The sequence below is a fragment of the Phyllopteryx taeniolatus genome, chromosome 2 (assembly GCF_024500385.1).
Source record: "Phyllopteryx taeniolatus isolate TA_2022b chromosome 2, UOR_Ptae_1.2, whole genome shotgun sequence".
Taxonomy (NCBI): domain Eukaryota; kingdom Metazoa; phylum Chordata; class Actinopteri; order Syngnathiformes; family Syngnathidae; genus Phyllopteryx; species Phyllopteryx taeniolatus.
The window spans coordinates 39,841,953-39,868,476 of NC_084503.1; the positions used below are offsets into that span (position 1 = coordinate 39,841,953).

At 45.3% G+C, this 26,524-nt stretch overlaps 1 protein-coding gene across 8 annotated transcripts; it reads left to right on the plus strand.

The window, feature by feature from the left end:
• lctla (lactase-like a) lies at positions 1 to 26,324 on the plus strand. Of its 8 annotated transcripts, none has more exons than XM_061766227.1 (15): positions 2 to 535; positions 616 to 757; positions 1,937 to 2,097; positions 2,694 to 2,781; positions 5,613 to 5,722; positions 5,816 to 5,944; positions 6,022 to 6,117; positions 7,809 to 7,863; positions 8,166 to 8,327; positions 12,207 to 12,481; positions 14,985 to 15,111; positions 15,198 to 15,397; positions 15,483 to 15,546; positions 15,657 to 15,730; positions 26,110 to 26,324. In XM_061766227.1, the coding sequence occupies exons 2-14, from the start codon at positions 631 to 633 to the stop codon at positions 15,728 to 15,730; spliced, it is 1,668 nt and encodes a 555-aa protein (XP_061622211.1). In that variant the 5' UTR covers positions 2 to 535; positions 616 to 630; the 3' UTR covers positions 26,110 to 26,324. The 8 variants fall into 8 exon arrangements, with proteins under 8 accessions (XP_061622208.1, XP_061622211.1, XP_061622206.1 ...); XM_061766222.1 differs by lacking the exon at positions 15,657 to 15,730 and having other exon boundaries at positions 2 to 299; positions 409 to 535; XM_061766223.1 differs by lacking the exon at positions 15,657 to 15,730 and having other exon boundaries at positions 2 to 167; positions 409 to 535.
• Positions 26,325 to 26,524: the final 200 nt, after the last annotated feature.

A 26,524-nucleotide genomic window follows, 5' to 3' on the forward strand; every position in this document is an offset into this window, starting at 1 on the left:
GCTGTATGTAAGCTGATGAAAGCAGTAAATGTCCTGGACGCTTCACTGTGTTTTGTGACTGGTGACAGTGTTGCCCATTCAACCAGCCCAGAAAATCGGAGACGTTTCCTTTGCTTTGGAACACTTACCTGCACAATCCAATGCGGTACGAGCAGCAGGTCAGACAGGTACATGTGCTTGTGAATACAGGCAGACCAGCCTGGGGTACTCGTTGAGCAAAGGGGATGGTGTACTAGGGAGAGATACAGCACAAGGCAATATCAGCTGGACTCACAGGAAACTTTACCTACTTTTAATTTGTAACTATATTTTTGGCATTTTCAAGTTACATCCACTAGATATGTCTCTTGTCCTGGCAGTGCTGGACAAACTGTCATATTTTCTGTCTCTCGTTGGGTTTTGTGTCAGCGTGTCTTCCAGTTGGCTCAAATGAATCTCGACTCCAATCCAGGAATCTTTGCTAGATAAAACGTTATTCCTGAGGTTTAGGGTTTGAGTAAAATGATTTTGTTCAACACCTGGATATCTGACACTTGTGAGTTTAACGTCTCTGTCCTCATTTGAGCCTTTTTAGGGTCAAGTGCAATGTTTTAATGTGGTCGTTCTCTACACTAGGTATGATTAATCACAATGCTGCGGTGGTGCCTACTGCGATTGTACCACATAGTTACACTGGTGCTGTGCATTTCAGCGAGGGAGGACTTTGACTGGACAAAGAGTGAAAGAACAGCTTTCTTTTATGGGACCTTCCCAACAGGTAAGAGTGCAAAGGGTTCCAAAAATCCAAAAAGTCAAGGAGTTGGGAATGTCATTCTTGGGAACAATATTTGACACAATAACATCACCATAGTTGTTCAGGGCATTTTCAAAGATGAAAACTTTCTTTGGGAAATAAAGTGGACATTTGTAAAATGGCATGTTGGACTATAACAGGCGACTTCAATGGTTCAGTGAGCTTGGTTAAAACATTTTATGCATCTCTATGAATGTGTTTATTATATCTATTTATTCTATTGTTAGGTGGCATTTTAAATATTCTCAAATCAACAAATGTAAAAAGGTCATTTTAAATCTTAAATTCTTGTCATGTGCCCCAACACCTCATTTTAAGTGGCCTGCGAAAGCAAATCTTTGTCTACGTTTGTCTATGGGATGTTTGTTGCTAAAATCTGTTCCAAAATTGCAAATAGTCTTTTTATCACATCACTTTTAATGATGTTGAGAGATTGCAAGCATTTATTGTTACCATCCATGTTTCTTCACCGCTTATCCTCACTAGGGTCGCGGGTTGTTACCAAAACACTTTTTAAAATAAATTGAACAATAGTTAAATATTTAATAGTTTCCTTGACTTCGTATTTCAAAACTTGTTATCCATCTTTCTTTTTTTTGCGTATATCTGTATAATATGATGAGGCGATTTTACATTTATAGTGTTTCACAGTCATAACAGCCCTCTAAGGGAAACTATAACTACACTGCAGCACACGACAAAAATGAATTTGACACCTCTGATCTAGAATACCATAATCATCAACTCCGAAATAACACGTCAATGATTTAAAGGGACTGAATATGAAATGATTATTAATTTGGATTAAAACTGAACTATATACTCCTACTGGCCTCACTCAACCTTATGTACATAATCTAATGAGCTTTGCTACAAGAGCTGTACCAAAAATTCCCCCTTCACTAAAGTAATACTGTTCATCATTGATTGACACTGTTAAAGAGTTATTAATTTAACGTGTTTACTATTGTGGCTGAAGAAGTAGCTAAATATGGCAAACAAAGTATTAAGAAAACTTTTGTTGCAACACCACTGCAAACCACAATTACAATAAAATAAAACATCAGAATACATCAATAATCATTATTTCCGATGAAAAATGACCCAAAAGAGTAACACTATGGACACTAATTTTCTCTGCAGGTTTCACCTGGGGGGCTGGCAGTTCTGCTTATCAGACAGAAGGGGCTTGGAATGTCGATGGCAAAGGGATGAGCATCTGGGATGCATTTTCCCATAAAAAGGGGAAAATATTCCAAAACGAAACTGGAGATTCATCATGTGACGGTTTCTACAAATTTAAGGTGAGAAAACCTAAAGAGGGACATATTTTGTTCCCCAGTGCTTTTGTGCCTTCATTGCACTGATTATACAGTAAATGTGGCTATTGCATCAATGCACTTTCATACAAAGAACAATAAAGCCCCAAATCTAAACGCTAATAAATCCTTGTATGAAGAAATGCATCCAAAGACACCACTCCTGTAAACAGATTTTAAACATCTCATAATGTGACACATTAAAAACAAGGTCAGGAGCTTTGGGGCCCTTAACCATTTAATACCACGATACAGGAGAGTATATTACTTCTCATCTAGATTTGTGTAATGATGTGTTTTTATCGTTTTAGAGATCAGCATTTGGCACCTTTCTTACACTGAGGGTGGGAAATAGTATATCATTGGGGTAGCTATATGGCGTTTCACTCAGGTATTACTCTCAAATGTAGTGACACGTGACTTTTTCAGTCTTACCTATACTTACCTTGGCATCTATGGGGGTACATTAGGAAATGTATTTTAAGAGAGATAAATTGATTCTTAATGTATTCCTACTTCTGAAGAGGATGGAACAAGGCAATGACTTGACATTAAAATATTGTGTGATGTTTGTTTTTAAGGAGGACATTAACTTAATGAAGGAGATGAAGTTGAATCATTATCGTTTCTCCATCTCCTGGCCAAGAATTTTACCAAGCGGGCTCAAAGGTAATGCACATTGTAATTTGGCTAGAAGGATTTGCAAAATATACATAAAAGTGTTGATATAGTTGTTCAACCCCTCCTTGAGCCGTCGCCTTATCGTGGTGGAGCGGTTTGTGTGTCTCAATGATCCTAGGAGCTAAGTTGTCTGGGGCTTTATGCCCCTGACAGGGTCACCCATGGCAAAGAGTTCCTAGGTGAGGGACCAGACAAAGCATGGCTCCAAAGACCCCTATGATGTTTGAAAATACAGGAAAACGTTTTCCCTTGCCCGGACGCGGGTCACCGGCCCCCCCGGCTTTGTGCTTGTGTCATCGGACTTGTGGACGCATGTCTTGGACACGCAGGTGAAGAGAGGGACGGAGCTGTCGACTGATTACCACCTGGTGTTGAGTTGGGGGAAGATGCCGATCTGATCTGGCAGGCCCAACTGTATTGTGAGGGTCTGCTGGGAACGTCTGGCAGAATCCCCTGTCAGAACTAGTTTCAACTCCCACCTCCAGCAGAACTTCACCTACGTCCCGGGGGAGGCGGGTGATATTGAGTCCGAGTGGACCGTGTTCCGCGCCTCCATTGCTGAGGTGGCCGACCGGAGCTGTGGCCGTAAGGTTGTCGGTGCCTGTCATAACAACAATCCCCGAACCCATTCGTGGACACCAGCGGTGCCGTCAAGCTGAAGAAGGAGTCCTATTGGTCCTTTTTGGCCTGTGGGACTCCTGAGGCAGCTGGTGGGTACCAGGTGGCCAAGCGGAACACAGCTTTGGTGGTCGCTGAGGCAAAAACCCGGGCGTGGGAAGAGTTCGGTGAGTCCATGGAGAAGGACTTCCGGACGGCTTCGAGGAAATTTTGGTCCACCATCCGGCGTCCAAGGAGGGGGAAGCAGTGCACCCTCAACACTGTGTGTAGTGGGGATGGGGCACTGCTGACCTCGACTCGGGACTTTGTGAGTCGGTGGGGAGAAAACGAAGACCTTCTCAATTCCACCGACACACCTTCCCATGAGGAAGCAGAGTCTGGGGTCTCTGAGACGGGCTCTCCTATCTCTGGGGTTGAGATCACTGAGGTGGTTATAAAGCTCCTCTGTGGCCAGGCCCTGGGGGTGGATGAGATTAGCCCGGAGTTCCAAAAGGCTCTGGATGTTGTAGGGCTGTCCTGGTTGACACGCCTCTGCAACATCGCGTGGACATCGGGGACAGTGCCTCTGGATTGGCAGACCGGGATGGTGGTCCCCCTTTTTAAGAAGGGGGACCGGAGGTTGTGTTACAACTACAGGGGAATCACACTCCTCAGCCTCCCTGGTAAGGTCTATTCAGGGGTGCTGGAGAAGAGGGGCGTCGGGAAGTCGAATCTCAGATTCAGGAGGAGCAGTGTGGTTTTCGCCCTGGCCGTGGAACAGTGGACCAGCTCTACACCCTCGGCAGGGTCCTCATTGGTGCATGGGAGCTTGCCCAACCAGTCTACATGTGTTTTGTGGACTTGGATAAGGCATTTGACCGTGTCCCTCGGGGAGTCCTGTGGGGGGTGCTTTGGGAGTATGGGGTACCAAACCCACTGGTACGGTCTGTTCGGTCCCTGTACGACTGCAGTCAGAGTTTGGTCCGCATATCCGGCAGTAAATCTGACTCGTTTCCGGTGAGGGTTGGACTCCGCCAAGGCTGCCCTTTGTCACCGATTCTGTTCGTAACCTTTATGGACAGAATTTCAAGGCGCAGCCGAGGCGTAGAGGGGGTCCGGTTGTGTGGCCTCAGTATTGCAGCTCTGCTTTTTGCAGATGATGTAGTTCTGTTGGCTTCATCAAGCCGTGATCTCCAACTCTCACTGGAGCGGTTCGAAGTCGATTGTGACGCAACTGGGATGAAAATCAGCACCTCTAAATCTGACACCATCGTCCTCAGTCTGAAAAGGGTGGAGTGCCCTCTCCAAGTCAGGGATGAGATCCTTCCCCAAGTGGAGGAGTTCAAGTATCTTGGGGTCTTGTTCACGAGTGAGGGAAGAATGGAACGGGAGATCGACAGGCGGATCGGTGCAGCGTCTGCAGTGATGCGGTCTTTGTATCAGTCCGTTGTGGTAAAGAAGAAGCTAAGCCAAAAGGCTTCAAGCTACATTCCTACCCTCACCTATGGTCACGAGCTATGGGTCGTGATCAAAAGAACAAGATCCCCGATACAAGCGACCGAAATGAGCTTCCTCCGCAGGGGGTCCGGGCTCTCCCTTAGAGACAGGGTGAGAAGCTCGGTCATCTGTGAGGGACTCAGAGTAGAACCACTGCTCCTCCACATCGAGAGGAGCGAGTGAGGTGGCTGGGGCATCTGATTCGGATGCCTCCTGGACGCCTCCCTGATGAGGTGTTCCGGGTATGTCCCACCGGGAGGAGACCCCGGGGATGGCTCAGGCCACGGACTACGTCTCCCAGCTGGCCTGGGAATGCCTTGGGATCCCCCGGAAGAGCTGGATGAAGTGGCTGGGTAGAGGAAAGGCTGGGCTTCCCTGCTAAAGGAACTGCCTCCGTGACCCGACCTCGGATAAGCGGAAGAAAATGGATGGATGGTTGGCTGGATATTTGTTCAAATTATAAAAAGATTATATTCACAAAAAAAATAAAAAATATGTGTTTATATCAAGCAATTCCACAAATTAGTATTTTGTTTTTCCAACACAAAGATTTTAGCTGAGGGTGGATCAACACAATATTGTTGTATTGTTGTGTTAAACAGCTAAACAAACAAACAAAATGCTATCATGTGGAAGGGTTTGACATAAAATTGTATTGTAATTTTTTTTCAGGGTAGAATATATGTAATGAATTTAATTTATGTGATTCTATAAATCTCTTTTAGGTGAATCCATCAATGAAAAAGGAATTAAATATTACAATGGCCTGATTAACATGTTGCTGGAAAATAAGATCACTCCCATTGTTACTTTGTATCACTGGGATTTACCACAGGTGAAAGACAAATTAATGAAGTCTATTTTTGAATTTTGGATTAACTGATTACAACCTACAAAACTGATATGGTTTTATCATCTGACCTCCCAGGTCTTGCAGGAGAAATATGGCGGCTGGCAGAACATCAGCATGGTCAACTACTTCAATGACTTTGCCAATTTATGCTTTGAAAGGTTCGGCAGTCGAGTGAAGTATTGGATCACATTCAACAATCCCTGGGTATGTAAAGCCAAAGATGACGGTGTTCCTTCGCTGTCACGAAAATGGAATTGTTGTAGAAGCACTTGTGTTTCCAGTCGATTGCTGTGGAGGGATATGAAACGGGGGAACATGCACCAGGTTTGAAGATGAAAGGAACGGGAGCTTATAGAGCTGCACATCATATCATCAAGGTAACGACCTAAAGCGTGTCTTTGCCCAGTCTGCTTTCCCTAAAATGTTCTCAAAATTTGGACCCAAAGCAAATGGACTTGCTGGTCTCCACTTGCATTCTATTTGATGGTTAACATGACCTAGATGGCTGAGAATCTACACATGCCTAAATTCGATCCATATACTGTAATCCAAGCCCCTTTCATGACAACTACTTTAACAAATAAGTTGGTATGTACTAAGTCCTGAGTTCGACAGGTTAAAGTATACCTGCCGTTTCACTTGTGACAAACCTATTTTGGTTTAGATTATTTCTTTCACAGAATTTAATTGAGTCTCAATAGAGCCACTGACAAAAGAAAAAGGGGAAAAAAAGTTGCCGTGCCATATTTTTTTCTGAACACAATGTGGCCAACAGCAGTTTCTGCAATCACCAGCTTGCACTCTGACAAGGAGGAGGAGGAGGCAGTAGATGGCAATAAATGGCTTTCTTTGGGAAGCCATGCACAAGCACAAAAGGCAGTGATATTTTTCCTGCTACTGTAAAAGCCTCCTCTTGAAACACAAAATGTCATTTAAATTAAACCTAAGCCATAAGCCATGTCAAAGATAATTTGAAATCACCACAAGCTCCAAATAATGAAGTCGGGGAGACCGGGACGAGATGTCACACTTTTTACTTTTATATATTTCTTGGAATCAATACATCATCCATATATAAATAAAATGTGTACCAGATGAAAGATCAAAGTCTCAGGTATATATTTTGTATGCATGTCATTTTCATATTTTGTTTCAGTGCAGTTATAAGCAATCTAATAGAGAGTGTGAACATTTGACAGGTTGCCCCACCATCGGGTAAGTTGTCTCACTATATGGGCTAAGACGTCACACTGGATTTTGCAACTAATAAAACAAGGACAAAATTATTGTTGTCGACTTTTTTTTTATTTGAAAGTGAACCTCGACGTCAGGCACAGAAAATGTTTATCATTAAGCTTGAAAAATACGTCAAGTCAGGCAGTCTCAAATGCTTGTTTTACCTTTGTTAAACTGAAAACGAAATATTAAAATGAAAGAACAAAAAAGAAAGCTTCGCTTCAGGATGAAAATACAAGTAACCCCAAAATGACGAAGACATTTTGCCCCAAACTGCCATGTTTGCCAATGCTAGCGCTATCTTAAAGTTATCTTAAAACAGAACAATGAGTAAACGGTATGACAGGATGCCTTAATCTCTTCTCTAAAAAGGCCACATGTACAACTGCTAGGAATTTTATCTGGAAGAAGCCTTTTTTAAAACATAAAATTAACTTTTTGTTACTTTGGGTTGTGCTAAAAGTTTAACTGGCGCTCATCTCAGCTCACAATATGCAATTCTCTTCTCAGAGAGGACACCACCCCTGACCATGTAAAAAAAAAAATGTATCTACAATTTAGTTGGAACCTCTGGTGGAGAAGATATTTGCAATGTGACAACTTACCCATGTGACAACAAGCCCGGGTCTCCACTACAGCATTTTAGAAATCATTAAATTATTTGACCCAAGCTCAACATGCATCCAATGTACTGTATGTCATAAAAATAAGTATTATGGTGTATGGAAAGTTTAACACCCCTTGTAATTTTGTGCAGAGTGTTGTATGTGACTTTGTTGATTAACTGTTGGAGACGCTGATCCGAACATCCTTTCTATTTGTTTTACCACAGGCACATGCAAAGGTTTGGCACACATACGACACAGGATGGAGGAGCAAACAGAAAGGTATAAACTATAAAGTAAAGGAAAACATATTATTAACAATGGTCAAATCAGTATGTCCAAATTTGGTGAAATTCATATTTTTTCACAAATCAATACTATGGTCAGTCCTCACATGGGTTTGTTAGTTTTACAAATTCTTGACCAATTTTAAGTGTTGAAAATGGTTTGATCTCTTTGACGATGCAATGTTAAATGCCAAACAAACATGCGTTTTTTTTTTGGTTTCCTGAAAAGTGATGGTTTTGGGGTTACAAGGATTCTACCCGATGGCATGATGAAACAAAACAAATGTGTGTGTTCAGGTCTAGTTGGCATCTCGCTGACAGCTGACTGGGGTGAACCAGTGGACACCAGCAACCAGAGGGACATTGAAGCAGCAGAGCGATACATCCAGTTCTACTTGGGATGGTTTGCCACACCAATCTTCAATGGAGACTACCCTCAGGTTATGAAAGATTACATTGGTACGTCTTGGTCACGTATTACAGCCCATTTACTGCAATTTTACATCAGTATTTATCCTTTATACAGTTAGGTTAAGTATTTGGACAATGACAGAGTTTGCCTTGATACACTAGCACAATAGATTTGGAATAAAATAATGTACATGTGATTGAAGTGTAAACATTCAGCTTTTGTGCGGTTAATAACAAGACGATGGGGGGGGGGGTGGGGGGGGGGGGGGGCGAGACCCAGTCATGTCTCTTTACTCTCCACATACAAACTGAGTGTTTTCACATCAAACAGCCAACCACTCCCTTTTAATCTTTGATCTCCTGCCGCTCCTTGAAGATATACCCCCCTGGCGAATGTCTCACTCTTGTGGGTCACCAGAGCATTTATGATTCAGGAATAACAGCTGTATATGTACAACCCCAATTCCAATGAAGTTGGGACATTGTGTTAAACATAAATAAAAACAGAATACAATGATTTGCCAATCATGTTCAACCTATATTTAATTGAATACACTACAAAGACAAGATATTTTCAAACTGATAAACTTTCTTTTTTTTTGCAAATAATCATTAACTGAGAATTTTATGGCTGCAACACGTTCCAAAAAAGCTGGGACTGGTGGAAAAAAAGACTGAGAAAGTTGAGGAATGCGCTTCAAACACCTGTTTGGAAGATCCCACAGGTGAACAAAGCTAATTGGGAACAGGTGGGTGCCATGATTGGGTGTAAAAGGAGCTTCCCTGAATTGCTCAGTCATTCACTAGCAAAGATGGGGCGAGGTTCACCTCTTCGTGAACAAGTACGTAAGAAAATAGTCAAACAGTTTAAGAACAATGTTCCTCAATGTACAATTGCAAGGAATTTAGGGATTTCATCATCCACGGTCCATAATATCATCAAAAGGTTCAGAGAATCTGGAGAAATCACTGCATGTAAGCGGCAAGGCCGAAAACCAACATTGAATGCCCGTGACCTTCGATCCCTCAGGTGGCACTGCATCAAAAACCGACATCAATGTGTAAAGGATATCACCACATGGGCTCAGGAACACTTCAGAAAACCATCCATCCATCCATCCATTATCTGAGCCGCTTATCCTCACAAGGGTCGCGGGAGTGCTGGAGCCTATCCCAGCTATCATCGGGCAGGAGGCGGGGTACACCCCGAACTGGTTGCCAACCAATCACAGGGCACAAATAAACAAACAACCATTCGCACTCACATTCACACCTACGGACAATTTAGAGTCTTCAATAAACCTACCATGCATGTTTTTGGGATGTGGGAAGAAACTGGAGTGCCTGGAGAAAACCCACGCAGGCAAGGGGAGAACATGCAAACTCCACACAGGCAGGGCCGGGGATTGAACCCAGGTCCACAGAACTGTGAGGCAGATGCCCTAACTAGTCGTCCACCATGCCGCACTTCAGAAAACCAATGTCAGTAAATACAGTTCGGCGCTACATCCGTAACTTGAAACTAATATGCAAAGCAAAAGCCATTTATCAACAACACCCAGAAACGCTGTTGGCTTTTTTGGGCCCGAGCTCATCTAAGATGGACTGATGCAAAGTGGAAAGGTGTCCTGTGGTCCGACGAGTCCACATTTCAAATTGTTTTTGGAAATTGTGGCCGTCGTGTCCTCCGGGCCAAAGAGGAAAAGAACCATCCCGACTGTTATGGACACGAAGTTCAAAAGCCAGCATCTGTGATGGTATGGGGCTGTGTTAATGCCAATGGCATGGGTAACTTACACATCTGTGAAGGCACCATTAATGCTGAAAAGTACATACAGGTTTTGGAGAAACATATGCTGCCATCCAAGCAACGTCTTTTTCATGGACGCTCCTGCTTATTTCAGCAAGACAATGCCAAACAACATTCTGCATGCATTACAACAGCGTGGCTTCAAAGTAAAAGAGTGCAGGTACTATACTGGCCTGCCTGCAGTCCAGACGTGTCACCATGTGACGTATTATCCATCCATCCATCTTGTGAGCCGCTTCTCCTCACTAGGGTCGCGGGCGTGCTGGAGCCTATCCCAGCTATCATCGGGCAGGAGGCGGGGTACACCCTGAACTGGTTGCCAGCCAATCACAGGGCACATACAAACAAACAACCATTCGCACTCCCATTCACACCTATGGGCAATTTTGAGTCTTCAATTAACAATTAAGAACATGCAAACTCCACACAGGTGGCACCGGGGATTGAACCCTGCTCCTCAGAACTGTGAGGCAGACGCTCTAACCAGTCGTCCACCGTGCCGCCTGTGGTGCATTATGAAGCATAAAATACGACAACAGAGACCCCGGACTGTTGAACAGCTGAAGCTGTACATCAAGCAAGAATGGGAAAGAATTCCACCTACAAAGCTTCAACAATTAGTGTCCTCAGTTCCCAAAGGTTTATTGATGTTGTTAAAATAAAAGGTGATGTAACACAGTGGTAAATATGACCCTGTCCCAGCTTTTTTGGAACGTGTTGCAGCCATAAAATTCTAAGTTAATGATTATTTGCTAAAAACATTAAAGTTCATCAGTTTGAACATTGACTATCTTGTCTTTGTAGTGTATTCAATTAAATATAGGTTGAACATGATTTGCAAATCATTGTATTCTGTTTTTATTTATGTTTAACACAACGTCCCAACTTCATTGGAATTGGGGTTGTAGAGTAAATCATTTCAGGAAATCATTGTAAATGACACCATAATATGAAATCCTCGAATCAAATCATTTGGATTTAATGACTGCATGAAGTCTGAAGAGTTTCCTCCCTGGAGTTGCTTTGCCGGGTCTTTACTGCATTACCTTCAGTTGCTGCTTGGTTGTGAGTTTTGCTGCCAGAGAGTAGAGCCCTATACCCGTCACAATTCATTGAGTTACTTCTGTCAGTAAGCGTTATACGTACATGCCTATGATAATACACTGTATTTTACATGTTATTATGAGGATCATAAGCTGTTCCTTTCCTTTGTCATACTTTTTTCTCCCCTTCCCATCATTGTGTTACAAGTTGACCTTGGTTTCTTCTGGGCAAACAAACTGATTTTAGAACATTGGGGCTATTTTTGTTGCTATTTTAATGTTTTCTTGAATAGCCATTTTCTATAGCCCTTGTCCTCACTAGGTTTGCAGGTGTGGTCATCAAGAAATTGCAGGGCACATATAAACAACCATTAACAATCACATTCATTCAATCCTATGGGTAGTAAGATGGTCTGCGCCAAGATTTAACTCTCTTGACCGTGAGATGGACGTGCTAATAATGACACCTTTTTTATCTGCAAAGTCAAATCTGTCTTTCGAATGCATGAATATTACAAGGGGTTTGTAACATGTAAAATACTATCGGTTCACTTGTCAGACTATTGCAACTCAAGATTTTTGAAGGCAGATGGAATATTCTTCAGTGGTCAAGTCAGCAATGTCAATCTTTCAGAGTAATAACGACCTGGCATCGGGATTGAACACAGAATTTGATCATGATTTCAGGAAGTCATTGATTGCACAGAATTGTCATTGACATATTAAAAATGAAGGTTTATTTCAAATTATGTCGAACGTCCAAATACTTCTGAGCCCCAGAAAATGTACTCTACATAAATTGGTTGTAATTCCTCAATGGTAAATATATTTTTGTGAAACCTCTTAAATTAAAGGTAAGAGTCTAAACTTCACCCACACGTTGATTGAAAAAAAATAAAACATTTAAAAAAAATTATAAAATCCACTCCACAGTGGATTTTATTTATTTTTTATTAATTTATTTTTTTTAATTGGTGGTGGCTTTCGAAGTAAAAAAACAAAACAAAACAAAAACTCTACTACTTAAAATAAGTAAATACTTTTGGACCTCACTGTTTATCTTCCCACCATTAGGCAGGAAGAGTGGCCAGCAGGGCCTCGGAGCTTCGCGGCTTCCCGTATTCTCAGCGCAGGAAAAGAGTTACATCAAGGGCACGTGTGACTTCCTGGGCCTCGGCCACTTCACGACTCGCTATGTCACACAAAAAAATTATCCATCAAGCATTGGAGACAGCTACCTCGCAGATCGTGACCTGGCAGAGCTGGTTGACCCAAAGTGGCCCGACCCTGGCTCTGAATGGCTCTATTCTGTGCCCTGGGGCTTCAGACGCTTGTTGAACTTTGTCAAGGTACACAAAATGTACACAAACCTTCATTGTAAAACGTTTATTAACGCTTCATGAAATTTGAAATAACTAAAAGTTGAACATTTCCTCCGATTACACTGAACAAAAAAGTCAGCTGCCGTATTGTTAGACATTCATTCATTCATCTTCCGTACCACTTATCCTCACTCGGGTCGCGGCCGTGCTGGAGCCTATCGCATCCTCCTTTTGACCCACGACATAGGCATATACTGTAACAAACACAGAAGTGAGAGGGCTGAAGGCGAGTCAACCTCACGAATTGGTGTTTTTCTTAACATTCTCAACTGTATAGTGACACAATTTAATGGCAAACATGTAGAGGGAGGATTAGTGTGCGCGCCTTGGAGAGGAGTCTTTACGGTGGCCTGGAAGTGCAAAACAATATAAGAAACTGTGAAACACTTTTACATTTCAGAAAACAAATTAATAAAAGTCAAAACACTTTTCAGAAAACACATTAACAAAAGCAGAAACACTTTTACAAAAGACGAAACAAATTACAATTGAGACATCCCCGGAAAGGGAATATCCAAGATTATTAGGAATCCCACGCATTTTCCTGGAAGGACACGCCCTGCTCCAATATTACTGGCTCCAGGACACCTGCTGCTGCACTATGATTGGCTACTGTATCCCGGTAAAACACATTCTACTGCTTCCAGACGACAAAAGAAGTAATGTGACTAATTTAGTGTGGCCGTGTTAATATAAATAACCCTAAAGCCTGTCGAACACTGTGCAACGTGGTCGAATCCAACTGGACCGAACCATCGCATAAAAATAAGAGTTGCAGACGCTCCCCCGCACATTGAGCTATTGTTCACATGGACGCCCTGAACAGCGAGCCTGCATAGGCGTTTGATGCTGTATATGCAATATATTGTACTTGATCACATTTCTTAAACGATAAAAAGATAAAGAGTTAAGGAAGAAGCAGGCTGTTAAAGAGAGAGGATGTTGGTGAGAATTAAAGGGAAAGTGTGGAAATTTGAAAGGAAGCTCCATTCATTTGAACATACATTCTGGTCACAAATGTTGATTTTTCATGCACAGGCACATTATACATTACGAATATAGGTTATTATTGATGTAAAACAACATTTGGTGCTTTACGTACTATTTATATGGCCTGAGCCAAGGCAAGGCGGCGGCATGGCTCGTAAACCCGGAAATGTATTTTCACTGTAGTGGAAAGCTTCTGTGCATTTTGATTGAATGTAAGCAGGGACGTGAAGACGACGTGCAACGGATATTATAATTTTGAATCGCATCAAAACCAGTGGCCGACCGATCGGCCGCTCAAGGAAGCAGTTGCCAAACCACGCACACTGCACCGTAGTTCAGTTGGGTTCGGCGGCGGTGCTCGGTGTGCGTCAACCTTAACCAACACAATCCTAACCTTAACTCATCCTAAACTGCCTTAACCCCAACCTTAGTCCTAAACCTAACCATAATAAACTTATTTGTGTCACGTGTGGGGAGTAGCTGGACCCAAGAGCAGGCAGAGGCAGATGGAAAATGATGAACAGTTTATTGAGGAAAGGTGATGGATGTAGTCCTGGATGTGTTGGCAGGCGGCGGCGTGGACAGGTGGAAGGCAATGGAAAGAACAGGCGGCCGGCTTGGTGGCAGGAATGATGTGGGTCAGGAATACAGGGCAGCACTGAGAACGAGGAGACACAAGAGTTAAAAAGGGAATGAGGAGTTAAGTAGCTTACTTGAGTAAGGTGGGCTGTGGTACCACTAGGAGAGGGTGCAATACTTTGGCGAGGATTTCTGGGGACAGGCAGGCTTATATACACCAGTGGTGATGAGGCTGATTGAAGACAGGTGCTGAAAACAGAGAGGGGAGGGGGGAGAGAGAGAACACAAAGCGCCCTCCCGGCTCCAATAATGGAACTGCAGGGCAGTATATGACACTTTGTTTTTTTAAATTATATTTGGGATGGACATCTCATTACATCTACGTAGCCTACCCTCCTCGCGATGCAGGAGTCAATCATGTTGGAGCTGGGCGGGTCTTGCCCAGAAAGGGCGTGGGATTCCTAAGAATGTCTGTGAAATGGGACGTTGCCTTTCCACGTTGTCTCAATTCTAATTTGTTTCGTCTTGTAAAAGTGTTTCTGCTTTTGTTAACGTTTTCTGAAATGTAAAAGTGTTTGTTTTTGTTAATTTGTTTTCTGAAATGTAAAAGTGTTTCACAATTTGTTATATTGTTTTGCACTTCCAGGCCACCTTAAGTCTTCACATTAATGCGAAACACAGCTTACTTTGGGGTACAGATTCAGTTCTTCTTTAATTACTGATACCGATTTATAATTGCTTTGGGAATAGAGTATTGTACTAAGCAGGCAGAACAGAGGCGTGTACCACTTTCCGACACCACATTTCCGGTCCTCTGGTCATCCTCACACCTCTTTGTCCATCAGTGTTACCCTTATGTGACAGAATCATTTCTCAAATATTTGGAACTCTCTGCCATTAGAGTCAGTATGGAAACCCAATGATCTACGTGACAGAGAACGGTGTATCAGAGAAGACGCTGTGCACTGACCTCTGTGATGACTGGAGGATGCAGTACTTCAAAGATTACATCAATGAGATGCTTAAAGGTGAGGTCACTGTACTGTATGTAGATAGCGGGAATTATAGCCACACAAAATTACTATCAACTTTTGTCTATTGATTTGTGTTACAGCTATAAAGGACGGGGTGAATGTGAAGGGCTACACTGCCTGGTCTCTCCTGGATAACTTTGAGTGGGATGAAGGCTACTCTGAGAGATTTGGGCTCTACTATGTCGACTTCAGGAACAAAAATAAACCACGCTATCCAAAGGCTTCAGTCCAGTACTATAAACGCATCATCAGCTCTAATGGCTTTCCCAATCAGAGAGAGGTAACTTGCAATAACACATAACACCTTTAAGATAATTTCTGCACGAGCAAATGCTGTATTTATTGAGATTCTGGTGTTCCTATAGGTGGAGAGTTGGAAGAGGAAATCAATAGAGACGTGTTCTTCCAGTAACCAGCTCCTGGCAGCAGGTAAGCACAATACAGCACTATTACAGCAGGGACTGATAAGCCAAATGGAACCAAGCACAAGGTTATTACTTTGCTATCTAATGGGGATTTTCTTTGCTTTGCCCCTCCAGCTAGAAGAAAATCCCAGGGAGGTCAGGAACATTCAGGAATGCAAAAGACTTGGCCAGTTCATGATGAAGTTTAGGTACAAGTGTTGAAATCTCAGATCTACACTATTTTCCCAGCAGTTATTGGATTTGCTCATCACACCATACTAAATTGCATCTTATATTGGTATACTAACATGCAACTCATTGATGGAGATCTTAATGGTATTAAACAAGCATTTGATAAATAAGTATACCTTTTCCTGTCAAAGGTGTCATGATTAGTAATCGTACAGTTTTGGACTGGACCCAAACGCAGACGGAGGCAGAGGAAGTAGTTAAGATTGGTTTATTGAGGAATAGTTCAGGTTCTGGGTTTCCAAGGTGTGATGGTGGTCCATGAGCGCAAGGAGCGGCCAGGAAGTGGGAACGTGAGCAGGTGGAAGGGCTTGACGGCGTGGCTGGAGCAGGGAGTGGAGCGGGAGATACGGGAGGACACTGGAAGAGGAGAAACAGCAGGGAGTGAGTACAAGCATGGGTGTCTGTCAGGATTCAGGTTGCAAGTTGGACCCAGATGCAGCGAGGACAGAGAGGTGAGTTTGTGAATAACGGTTTATTGCAGCTTGGAAGCGAATTATGGGCATACTCAACCCAGGCAAGGTAGGTGCTCCATGAAGCGGGAAGAGACTGGGATATGCAACGGAGCGCCGTCTCTAGCTGTTGATTGGTGTGCTCACTTTGCCTGTTAGTCTGAGGATGATAGCCAGAGGATAGACTAACACCTATACCAACTGCTGTGCAAAACGCTCTCCAAACCCCTGTCAGAGACTATATCAGATGGGATGCCATGCAGGTGGAAAACGTGCTGGACCAGCAGGTCGGCAGTCTCCTTAGCAGATGGAAACTTGGAAAGTGCCAGGAAGGGTGCTGCTTTGGAAAACCTGTCTACCACAGTGAGAATGACTGTGTTCCCATTTGACGGGGGAAGCCCAGAAACGAAGTCCAGGGCGATGTGCGACAAAGGGCATCTGGGAATGGGAGGCGGACGCAGTAAACCAGAGCTTGGTTTAGAGGATGTCTTATTTTGAGCACATACTGTGCATGCAGAAACAAAGGACCGGGTGTCATCTTCCATGGTGGGCCACCATAAGCGTTGACGGAGGAAGGCCAATGTTCTGCGGATTCCAGGGTGACAGGTAAGTCGCGATAAATGGGCCCACTGTAGCACCTGGGGGCGGACCGAATCAGGGAAAACAGGGAGTTCCGGGGTCCCCCAGCAGGATCAGCTTGTTCTTCCTGGGCCTCCTTTACCAGCGTTTCTCTTTCTAATGTGATTGAGCCCAGAAAGCAACGGGGAGACAAGATGGGATATGGATCATTCTTGACACTCTCCGAGGCGAACTGGTGGGACAGGGCATCCACCTTGGTGTTCTGGGCCCCTGGGCGGTAGGAAAAGGTAAAGGTGAACCGGTCAAAAAACAATGCCAACCTGGCTTGATGGAAGCTCAGCCTCTTAGCAGAGTGGATGTATTCCAAACGATACACGATGAATGGGTGTTCGGCACCTTCCAGGAAATGCCGCCATTCCGCCAATGCCATCTTCACCGCCAAGAGCTCCCGGTCTCTGATCCCATAATTTTTCTCCGCCTGAGACAACTTGCGAGAAAAGACGGCACAAGGGTGGACCTTACCATCAGTCTGGGATCGCTGAGACAGCACCGCACCAACCCCCGCCTCTGATGGTTCGACCTCAACTATGAACTGCCTCTGTGGATCTGGATGAACGAGGATAGAAGCTGAGGAAACAAGTTTCTCTAGCTCACAGAAGGCCATGTCGGCCTTCTCAGAACATTGGAAGGACGTTAGGGTTGATGTGAGCGCAGTGAGGGGTGCTGCCACCCAATTGTAGTTCCGAATGAACCGCCGGTAGAAGTTAGCGAAGCCAAGGAATCGCTGTAGCTCCTTTCTTGTGGATGGCGTTGGCCACTCAGATACCTTGGCTGGATCCATTTGAAGCTGCCCCTCAGCAATGACGTAACCCAAAAAGGTGGTCTTTGGAATATGGAACTCACTTTTCTGCTTTAACAAAGAACTTGTTCTCAAGGAGTCTCTGAAGTACTTGTCAAACATGTTGTTTGTGATCTGCGACGGAACGGGAGAAGACCAGGATGTCATCCAGGTACACAAAAACACATTTTCTGATCATGTCCCACAGGACGTCATTGACTAGTGCCTGGAAGACAGCAAGGGCATTGGTCAGGCCAAAAGGCATTACGAGGTACTCGTAGTGCCCTCTATGGGTGTTAAATGCTATCTTCCACTCGTCTCCCTCTCGAATGCGGACAATGTGGTAGGCTTGGCGCAGATCCAACTTGGTGAAAACTGTTGCCCCGTGCATGGGGGAAAAGGCAGACACAATCAGGGGCAAGGGGTACTTATTCTTAATGGTGATGTTATTAAGGCCACGATAGTCCACACATGGACGGAGGGTCTTGTCTTTTTTGTCCACAAAAATTAAGCCTGCCCCCACCGGTGAAGAAGAAGAAGAAGAATCACCTTTTATTGTCATGAACATGCATGCATGCAGACAAATTTTTTTATCTGCATTTTACCCATCACAGTGAACACATGTAAGTGGAACACACTGGAGCAGGGGGTAGCTGAAGCCCCCGGGTACCATTTTGGGGTATCAGTGTCTTGCTCAAGGACACCACAGCCGTGAGTCTGGGGGATGTTGGCGGATGGTCCAGCCGGGGTCTTGAACCAAGGTCCCCCACGGTGGCAGGCAATGAGCTTAACCATTGTAGGTCTCCATGGCCCGCTCTGGACGAGAGCTGTTAAAAAGACGGCTGCTAGGTAGCAGTGCACCGGGCTGTAGCGCAATTGTAAGGCCTGTGTGGGGGTAGAGAGGTGCCATGGTGTTTGCTGAATACTGGAGCTAGGTCATGGTAAATTGAGGGGACACCTGATAGATCAGGGGATTTACTCTGACTTCGGCCACCTGGGGGCACCGCAGCAGATCGCAAGCAGTTCTCATGACAGAAATTGCTCCATGCGGTGATCTTAGGCACGGTCCAGTCGATGCTGGAGTTATGGAGCCTCAGCCAATGCAAGCCAAGCATGATTGGAACTTGAAGACAAGGGAAAACATGAAAACTTAAAGTCTCAAGATGGTTACCTGATAGCTTTAGGGAATCGGGAGCAGTCTCTGGCTGGATATGGGTGATCAGCCTCCAATCAAGGGCAGTGGCATTCATGGGAGTGGTCAGAGCCAGTAGATGAATTTTCATCTGTTTAACTATGCGGTGGTCAATGAGATTCTCATCAGCTCCAGAGTCTACTAGGGCTAAAACGGGCAGAGACAGGTCATTCCAGCAGATGGTTGCAGAGATCTGAAAACGAACAGAAGAGGAGGAACTTGCATTCTGACTCACCAACTCCTCCTTTATTGGCGAGTCTGCCAGTTTGATGAACGTGTGGGACAGTTTGTGATGTAGTGGCCTGGATCTCCACAATACAAGAACAGATTAGAGGTTCTCGTGTGTGTTTTCTCCAAATCTGAGAGTTTTGTTCGCCCAAGTTGCATGGGTTCACCGATCTCGGGAAGCGGGGCTGGTGACGAAGTCTGCAGCTCAAAGGAGGATTTGAGAGTGGAATGCTGTGGAGAAGGAAGCGGGGTAGGCGGAGTCTTTGACCTCGAGTTGCGTTACCTCCGCGCTCACGGAGACGACAATCCAGTCTGATAGAAAGATCAATCAGCTGATCTAGGGAGCTTGGCTCATCCCTGGAGGCCAACTCATCTTTAAGAGACTCATTTGGAACCCTCCGAAAAACTTCCTGTAGCCCCTCATCATTAAAGTTACTCTCGGCAGCGAGAGTCTGAAAAGTGATCGCAAATTCAGCCACACTGCGAGAGCCCTGTCGGAGTGACATCAGTGGTTTAGCGGCCTCCCTCCTGCGCACCGGTTGGTCAAAAATCTTCTTCATCTCCATGGAAAAAGAAGAGTATGACTGACCGTTTCTCCCATTCTGCCGTGGCCCACGAGAGGGCTGTACCCCGGAGACAGCCGATGAGGTAGGCAATTTTAGCATTGTCGGTGGAGTACGACTGCGGTTGCTGTTCAAACACAAGTGAACACTGGACCAAAAAGGCGCAACAAGACCCTAGATTGCCGTCGTAAGGGGCTGGTGCGGGTACGTATGGTTCATGCATTACGTGGGTGAGGGGGGCAGTGGGAGCGGTGGATGCTACAGCAGGCGGCTGTGCGCAAAGTTGGAGTGAGGCAAATTGATTTTGGAGGGATGTGAGAGCTTGTGAGAAGTGACGTACCTTTTGAATCAGCAGGGTGAGGGCTTGGTCGTGTTACATGCATGCTCTGTCCGGTAACTGTTTGGCGAAGGGGATCCGTCCATGACAGGCCAGACTATGTTGTCAGGATTCAGGTTGCAAGTTGGACCCAGATTCAGAGAGGACAGGGAGGTGAGTTTGTGGATAACGGTTTATTACAGCTTGGAAGCGAACAAAGGAACGCCAAGAACTAAATCCGGGATTGGCAGAGTTCCACCGAGGACCGGTCTGGGAGGGTAGTCCGGTGGGCTGCAAGAGGGGATCACTGGTTTGCAGGGAGCAAGGGCAGATGGCAGACTGGGGACAAAGAGCAAGAATTAGGTAGAGGTAACTCACTCGGTCTTCAGGAAGCAAAAAGATAGGCAACGTGGCTAGGCTACGAACTCGACGTAGAGTGTTGATAGTCTGGCGACGAGTTGGAGTCTCACAGCTTCTTAAGAGCAATCAGGTGTAATTAGGATGACAAGGTGCAGCTGCTAGACTCCAACACGTCAACCCTGCAAAGCACTCATGACACACACACACAGGCTGGACTCAGGGTGCTGAAACAGCAGCCCTGACAGTGTCAGTGAATAAATCTGACTTTCAAAGGAGTAAAATGTAGGCCGTTGTACCGCATAGTAGCAAGAATACTCTGGCGTCGGGTCCCTGGGTCAGGCAGGCTTAAATACAGGCAGTGAAGATTGCTGATAGAAGACAGGTGCGCGGCCAAGATGGTGCTGATTGCTAGGGAGCAAGAGAGAGAGAGAGAGAGAGAGAGAGAGAGAGAAAGAGAGAGAGAGAGAGAGAGAGAGAGAGAGAGAGAGAGAGAGAGAGAGAGAGAGAGAGAAAGAGAGACGCGGAGCGCCACCCAAGCTCCAAAAAGGGGACTGCAGGACACAGACTCTGCCAGTACCCCCCCACCGCCCTCAACGGACGGCTTACCAGGGTGGGCAGCATAAAAGTCCCTAATAAGTCCCTAATCCAAAATGAGTTTGCGAGAGATCCATGAATGCTCCTCCAGACCATACCCCTCGCAGTCCACCAGGAATTGAAAGCCCCTACCCCGGGGCTGCACATCCAGGATGCGCAATACCGTAAAGGCAGGATGATCGTCGATGACACGGGGGGAGGGTGGAGGAGGGTTTGGCCGGACGGCTAAGGGTACTGTTGGAGGCAGGCTTGAGCAGGGAAACATGAAATGTCGGGTCGATTTTGAGAGAGAGGGGAAGTTTCAACTGAACAGAGGAGGCATTGATGATTTTGGTGATAGGAAAGGGACCGATGAAGCACGCAGTAAGATGACGGGATTCCGTTTGGAGAGGGAGGTCACGGGAGGAGATCCAAACCATCTGACCCACCTTGTACTCAGGCATGGAAGATCGATGAAGATCCGCCAGCCGCTTATTCTTCTCGGCAGACCAAGTCAGAGCCGGCCTGACGTCCTTCCATACTGACTGGACCTGTCGCAGGTGACCCCTCACCGCGGGAACCGCCACCGTATGCTCCTGTTCCTTAAACAACGGAGGTTGGAAACAGGCCATGAAAAGAGACATACTTGTGACGGAGGTGGTGAGGGAGCTGTGGGCATATTCAATCCACGGGAGAAAGGTGCTTCAGGAGGCGGGATTGCGTGCAGCAATGTAGCCAAGACCAGACTACAGATTCTGATTTGCCCGCTCCGCCTGGCCGTTGGATTGTGGATAGTAACCAGAAGACAGACTGGCTGCTGCCCCTACCACCTTACAGAACTCCTTCCACACCTGGGAGGAGAACTGAGGACCTCGGTCCGAGACGATGTCAATGGGGATATCGTGGATCTTAAATACATGAAGGACTAGGAGATTAGCGGTTTCAAAATCAGAGAGTAATTTAGGGAGGGGTATGTAATGGACACACTTGGAGAAATGATCGATAACGGTAAGAATAATGGCGTTACATTCAGACGGGGGTAAACCGGTGACGAAGTCCAAGGCAATGTGAGACCAAGGGTGGCTCGGGATGGGTAAGGGGTGCAGCAGACCAGCTGGGGGTTGATGCAAAGTTTTTCCTCAGGCACAGACGGAGCAAGCTAAAACGAACTCTCTGGTGTCTTTCGCCAGGCTGGGCCACCAGATGTGTTGTTGGATGAAGTGGGTGGTACGGGTGATTCCGGGATGACAGGTGAGCTTGGAGTTGTGGGCCCAATGAAGGATGTCAGAGCGTGCGGAATTGGGCACGAACAGCCATTCTGGAGGTCCGGTCTTGGCATCCGGTTGGGTCCTTTGAGCCTCTTTGACCACTTGTTTCATCCTCCAAGTGGCTGCCCCAACGCAAAAGGAAGAAAGGATGGGTTCCGGTTCTCCTGGGCTGGAGGGGAGTGAATAAATACAGGAGAGGGCGTCAGGCTTGCTGTTGCGGGAACCAGAGCGGAAGGAGAGGCTGAAATTGAAGTGGCTGAGGAATAAGGCCCAACGAGCTTAAGCAGTTTGGCGGAACGGAGGTAAGCAAGGTTTTTTGGTCTGTCCAAATGATAAAAGGAGATATGGTCCCCTCCAGCCAATGCCTCCATTGCTCCACGGCCAAGACAATGGCCAGCAGCTCACGATTTCCTAATCACGTTCTAAAGGGGAGAAGCGACGGGAAAAGAAGGCACAGGGATGTAATTTCTGGGAGTCGGGGTCCCGCTGGGAGAGAATGGTCCCAGCTCCAGTGTCAGAGGAATCAACCTCCGCAACGAACTGGAGGGAGGGGTTGGCGTGCCTCAGGATGGGCGCACTAGTGTATAGCTCCTTCAGTCATTTGAAGGGTTTGCACATTGCCAGGGCCCCCTGAAAAAGAGAGCTGGTGGAGGTGAGACTGGTGAGAGGGACTGTCACTTTACTGTAATCTTGGATGAATCTTCAGTAGAAGTTTGCGAAACCTAGGAAATGTTGCATTTCCTTACAGGTGGAGGGAATGGGCCAGTTGATGACTGCTTGGATTTTTGCTGGGTCTGTTTGTAGTTGTCCTTTAGCAGTGATGTAACCCAGAATGTGTACGGAGGAGAGGTGGAAGTTGCACTTTTGTGGTTTTACAAAGAGGCGGTTCTCAAGGAGCCTTTGGAGGACTTTGCGGACATGTTGGCGATGTTCTTCCAGAGAGCGAGAGAAGATGAGGATATTGTCTACATAGACAAAGATGAACCGGTTGAGCATGTCACAGAGGACGTCATTGATGAAGGTCTGAAAAACCGCGGGGGCGTTTGGTTAACCCGAAGGGCATGACCAGGTATTCAAAGTGTAATTCTCCATAGCTTCCTTTTCTGTACAGGACAGGTTAAATTGGTGGCTGGAGGTCAATGGCTCAGTCATAGGGACGGTGGTGGGGGGAGTGAAATGGGAAGATTTTTACTGAACACTGGACGGAGGTTGTGGTATTTCTCTAGAACCCGGCAGAGATCGACAGGTGTGGCGGAGGTTTACTGGAAGGCGGAAACGGCCGAAAGATGAAAAAAGAGTGGCAGAAGGGACTCCACCCGGTGATGGACTGTTGTGTCCAATCGATGACAGGGTTATGTTTCTGGAGCTAGGGGATTCCAAGGACTAACGGAGTCTCCAGGGAGGGAATGACAAACAGCTGGAGGGTTTCACGGTGATTACCGGAAATGAGGACGGTGAACGGTGCAGTTTGGTGGGTGACAGGGGAGATGAGACGCCTGTCCAAGGCGGTAACCTTCTTAGGGAACGAGAGGGGCTTGAGGGGAAGCTGAAGCTGACATGCCAAGCCCTCATGAATAAAATTGTCATCAGCGCCGGAGTGCGTTTGAGATGACAGGAGAGATACTTGTTGTGCAAGGGTGTGTATTGAGCCCATAATTTCGCGGAGAGCTTTATCCTGTCTGCCAATATGGACGCCTTGGTGGACGAGCGCTACCCTCAGTGCTTCCGGGCTTGGTTCGTTCATGTTGTGGCCAGAGTATTCTGTCATGATTAGTAATTGTACGGTTTTGTACTGGACCCAAACGCAGACAGAGGCAGAGGAAGTAGTTAAGAGTGGTTTATTGAGAAACAGTTCAGGGTCTGGGTTTCCAAGGCGTGATGGTGGTCTGTGAGAGCAAGGAGCGGCCAGGAAGTGGAAGCGTGAGGAGGTGGAAGGGCTTGACGGCGTGGCTGGAGTGGGCAGCGGAACGGGAGATACGGGAGGACACCGGAAGAAGAGAAACAGCAGGGAGTGAGTACAAGCACGGGTGTCAGCGAATAAATCTTACTTTCAAAGGAGTAAAACGTAGGCCGTTGTACCGCGTAGTGGCGAGAATACTCTGGCGTCAGGTCCCTGGGTCAGGCAGTGAAAATTGCTGATAGAAGACAGGTGCGTGGCCAAGGTGGTGTTGCTTGCTAGTGAGCAAGAAAGAGAGAGAAAGAGAGATAGAGAACGGAACAGAGCGCCACCCAAGCATCAAAAAGGGGACTGCAGAACACAGACCCTGACAGAAGGACTACTTTGGCTTGAAAAAAAAAATGCAGGATTTTCATGTCAAGTTCACATATCATCAATAATAGTACATATAGTACAAAATATTACACTTTATTATACAACATATAACACAATGAAAACTAACTATATTTTAATATTACTTCAAACATATAACCCAATACAAATGTTTTGAAATGCAATAACTTCTCATTCAATCACACAATTGTGCCAAAACTTCGACTGGCAAGTCAATTTATCAAAAATACACACTCACCATACTTGAGGTACACCTGCACCCGTTATGTAATCCAGCTGTATCAAGACAAGATCATGTTCAGGTTTGATTGACTCTGTGACAGAGGTATTGATTAACAAAATCTTTATTACTACGGTTGTAATTTGCTTTGTTAACACATCTTGAGGTGTTGTTAATATTTTGGCCACCTGATTTAACTACACATGGTCAAAATATTTGGAAACTAGTGTGATTCAGTATTATTTTCCGCAACTTACAACCACAATGATAAATGTTTTGTTAAATGAACCCCTCTTTGACAGTGTCAATCTAAAATGGCCATTATTGTCTTTGAAAAATACAAAAAGTTTAATACATCTTCAGTATTGTATGCCGTGTTCACACCAGATGCAAGTTTGTTTCGCTTTGCGTCCCTCGCACGAGTTTGATCACGGGAGTATTTATATACACTGAATGTGCATTCGCTACATTTGCACCATATTTAATGCTTCTCCCACCTCGGTCCTCTTCAACGGGTCGTCGGTGCGCTCGCATCCAAGTATGATATGTTGTGAGCGGCCATGGCCAGCACGACAAGTCATCCCGGCTGGTTCCTTTTTTCTTTCTTTTCTCTCTTCCTTAAAATACTCCCCTTTCCAGCCCTGCTAGGCCACGACTCTCATGGCCGGCAAAAAATTAAGTCAATCGTCACCAAAATTTATGTGGGCATCACTACTTATGCCCAATTCAAACTATGAAAACATCAGAACAATCGCCCGAATAGACCAGCGTTTTCCTCTCCACAGGCACCAGTGTGTTCCCTTTTTCTTTCTCTCTTCCTTAAATTTCCCCACTTTCCAGGCCCGCTGGCCTGCGATTCTAGCGGTCGCTGACAAAGCGCGTTGAACGGCCACGGTGACAGGAGGCGGCACGTCCCGTCCCCCAGGCTGGCCCATTGCTCACCATTCTTGACGATTATTGGCTCTCACGACACGATTTGTCTCCAACCAATCTCCCAACTGAATTTTCGCCCCACTCGTGTCGCATCAAACGCATCATATGCATGGATTTGCATCCATTCACGTGAACTGCATTGACTTTATATGTAATCGCGTCGCTTGAATAGTCCAATTCGAGTCCGTTCCAGATTATGCAGGTGTAACTAATGAAGTTTTCAATGAGTATATGATAATTATTAATGTATTTTGAATATGGTTAATGGTATGTAAGTACCATCAAGGTAACATTTTACTTTTAATCTATATTTAAATTGTTCACTTTGTCTGTGCAGGTAATACAGTTCAGTGAAATGCAATGATCAACAGTTTAATTAAATACAAATCCATGTTATAAGCGGTACAGAAAATGGATGGATGTTTGTCCCTACTGTCCATCAGAACTCTTTTTATTAAGATGATGATTAAGATGATTAGATTGACAAAAATGTGCTGATGTTTCAGTCTCTCTCCTTTGTATTCCAGATCCACTGATAGGCCACATGGAGATGGTGACAGAGATCGTGGTTCCTACTGTGTGTACACTGTGCATCCTGCTCAGTGCAGTCTTCCTCATGTTCCTGCTGCAAAGACACTTCTGATACACTGAGACATACAATCGGACCTCAGTGACCATGTAGAAATTGATCAGGTCAATGTGAGAATGACTCAGAATCAATAAAACTACACAGTCAACAGAATTTGTTAATATAGTATGGTATTGTCTTTTGAATAAACTCTTGAGATTGTAACTGGAATATCAAAAACAGCAACTACCTGTCTGCAAGAATGGATTGAAGTTTGATATTTGACTTCGATTCCCCCCCTAAAAACTTGTCTTGCTTAGCTTTTGGTATACTTTTTTTTAGGCTACTCAAAATGCAGAGACAGATTTGTCAAT

What these genes read in the sequence shown, in the direction of transcription:
- lctla (XM_061766224.1), top strand. Translation starts at nt 631, where the DNA reads ATGCTGCGGTGGTGCCTACTGCGATTGTACCACATAGTTACACTGGTG. An exon ending in ATCACTGGGATTTACCACAG is followed by an intron (nt 5,723 to 5,815) that starts GTGAAAGACAAA and finishes CTGACCTCCCAG; the next exon opens with GTCTTGCAGGAGAAATATGG. An exon ending in CTGCACATCATATCATCAAG is followed by an intron (nt 6,118 to 7,808) that starts GTAACGACCTAA and finishes GTTTTACCACAG; the next exon opens with GCACATGCAAAGGTTTGGCA.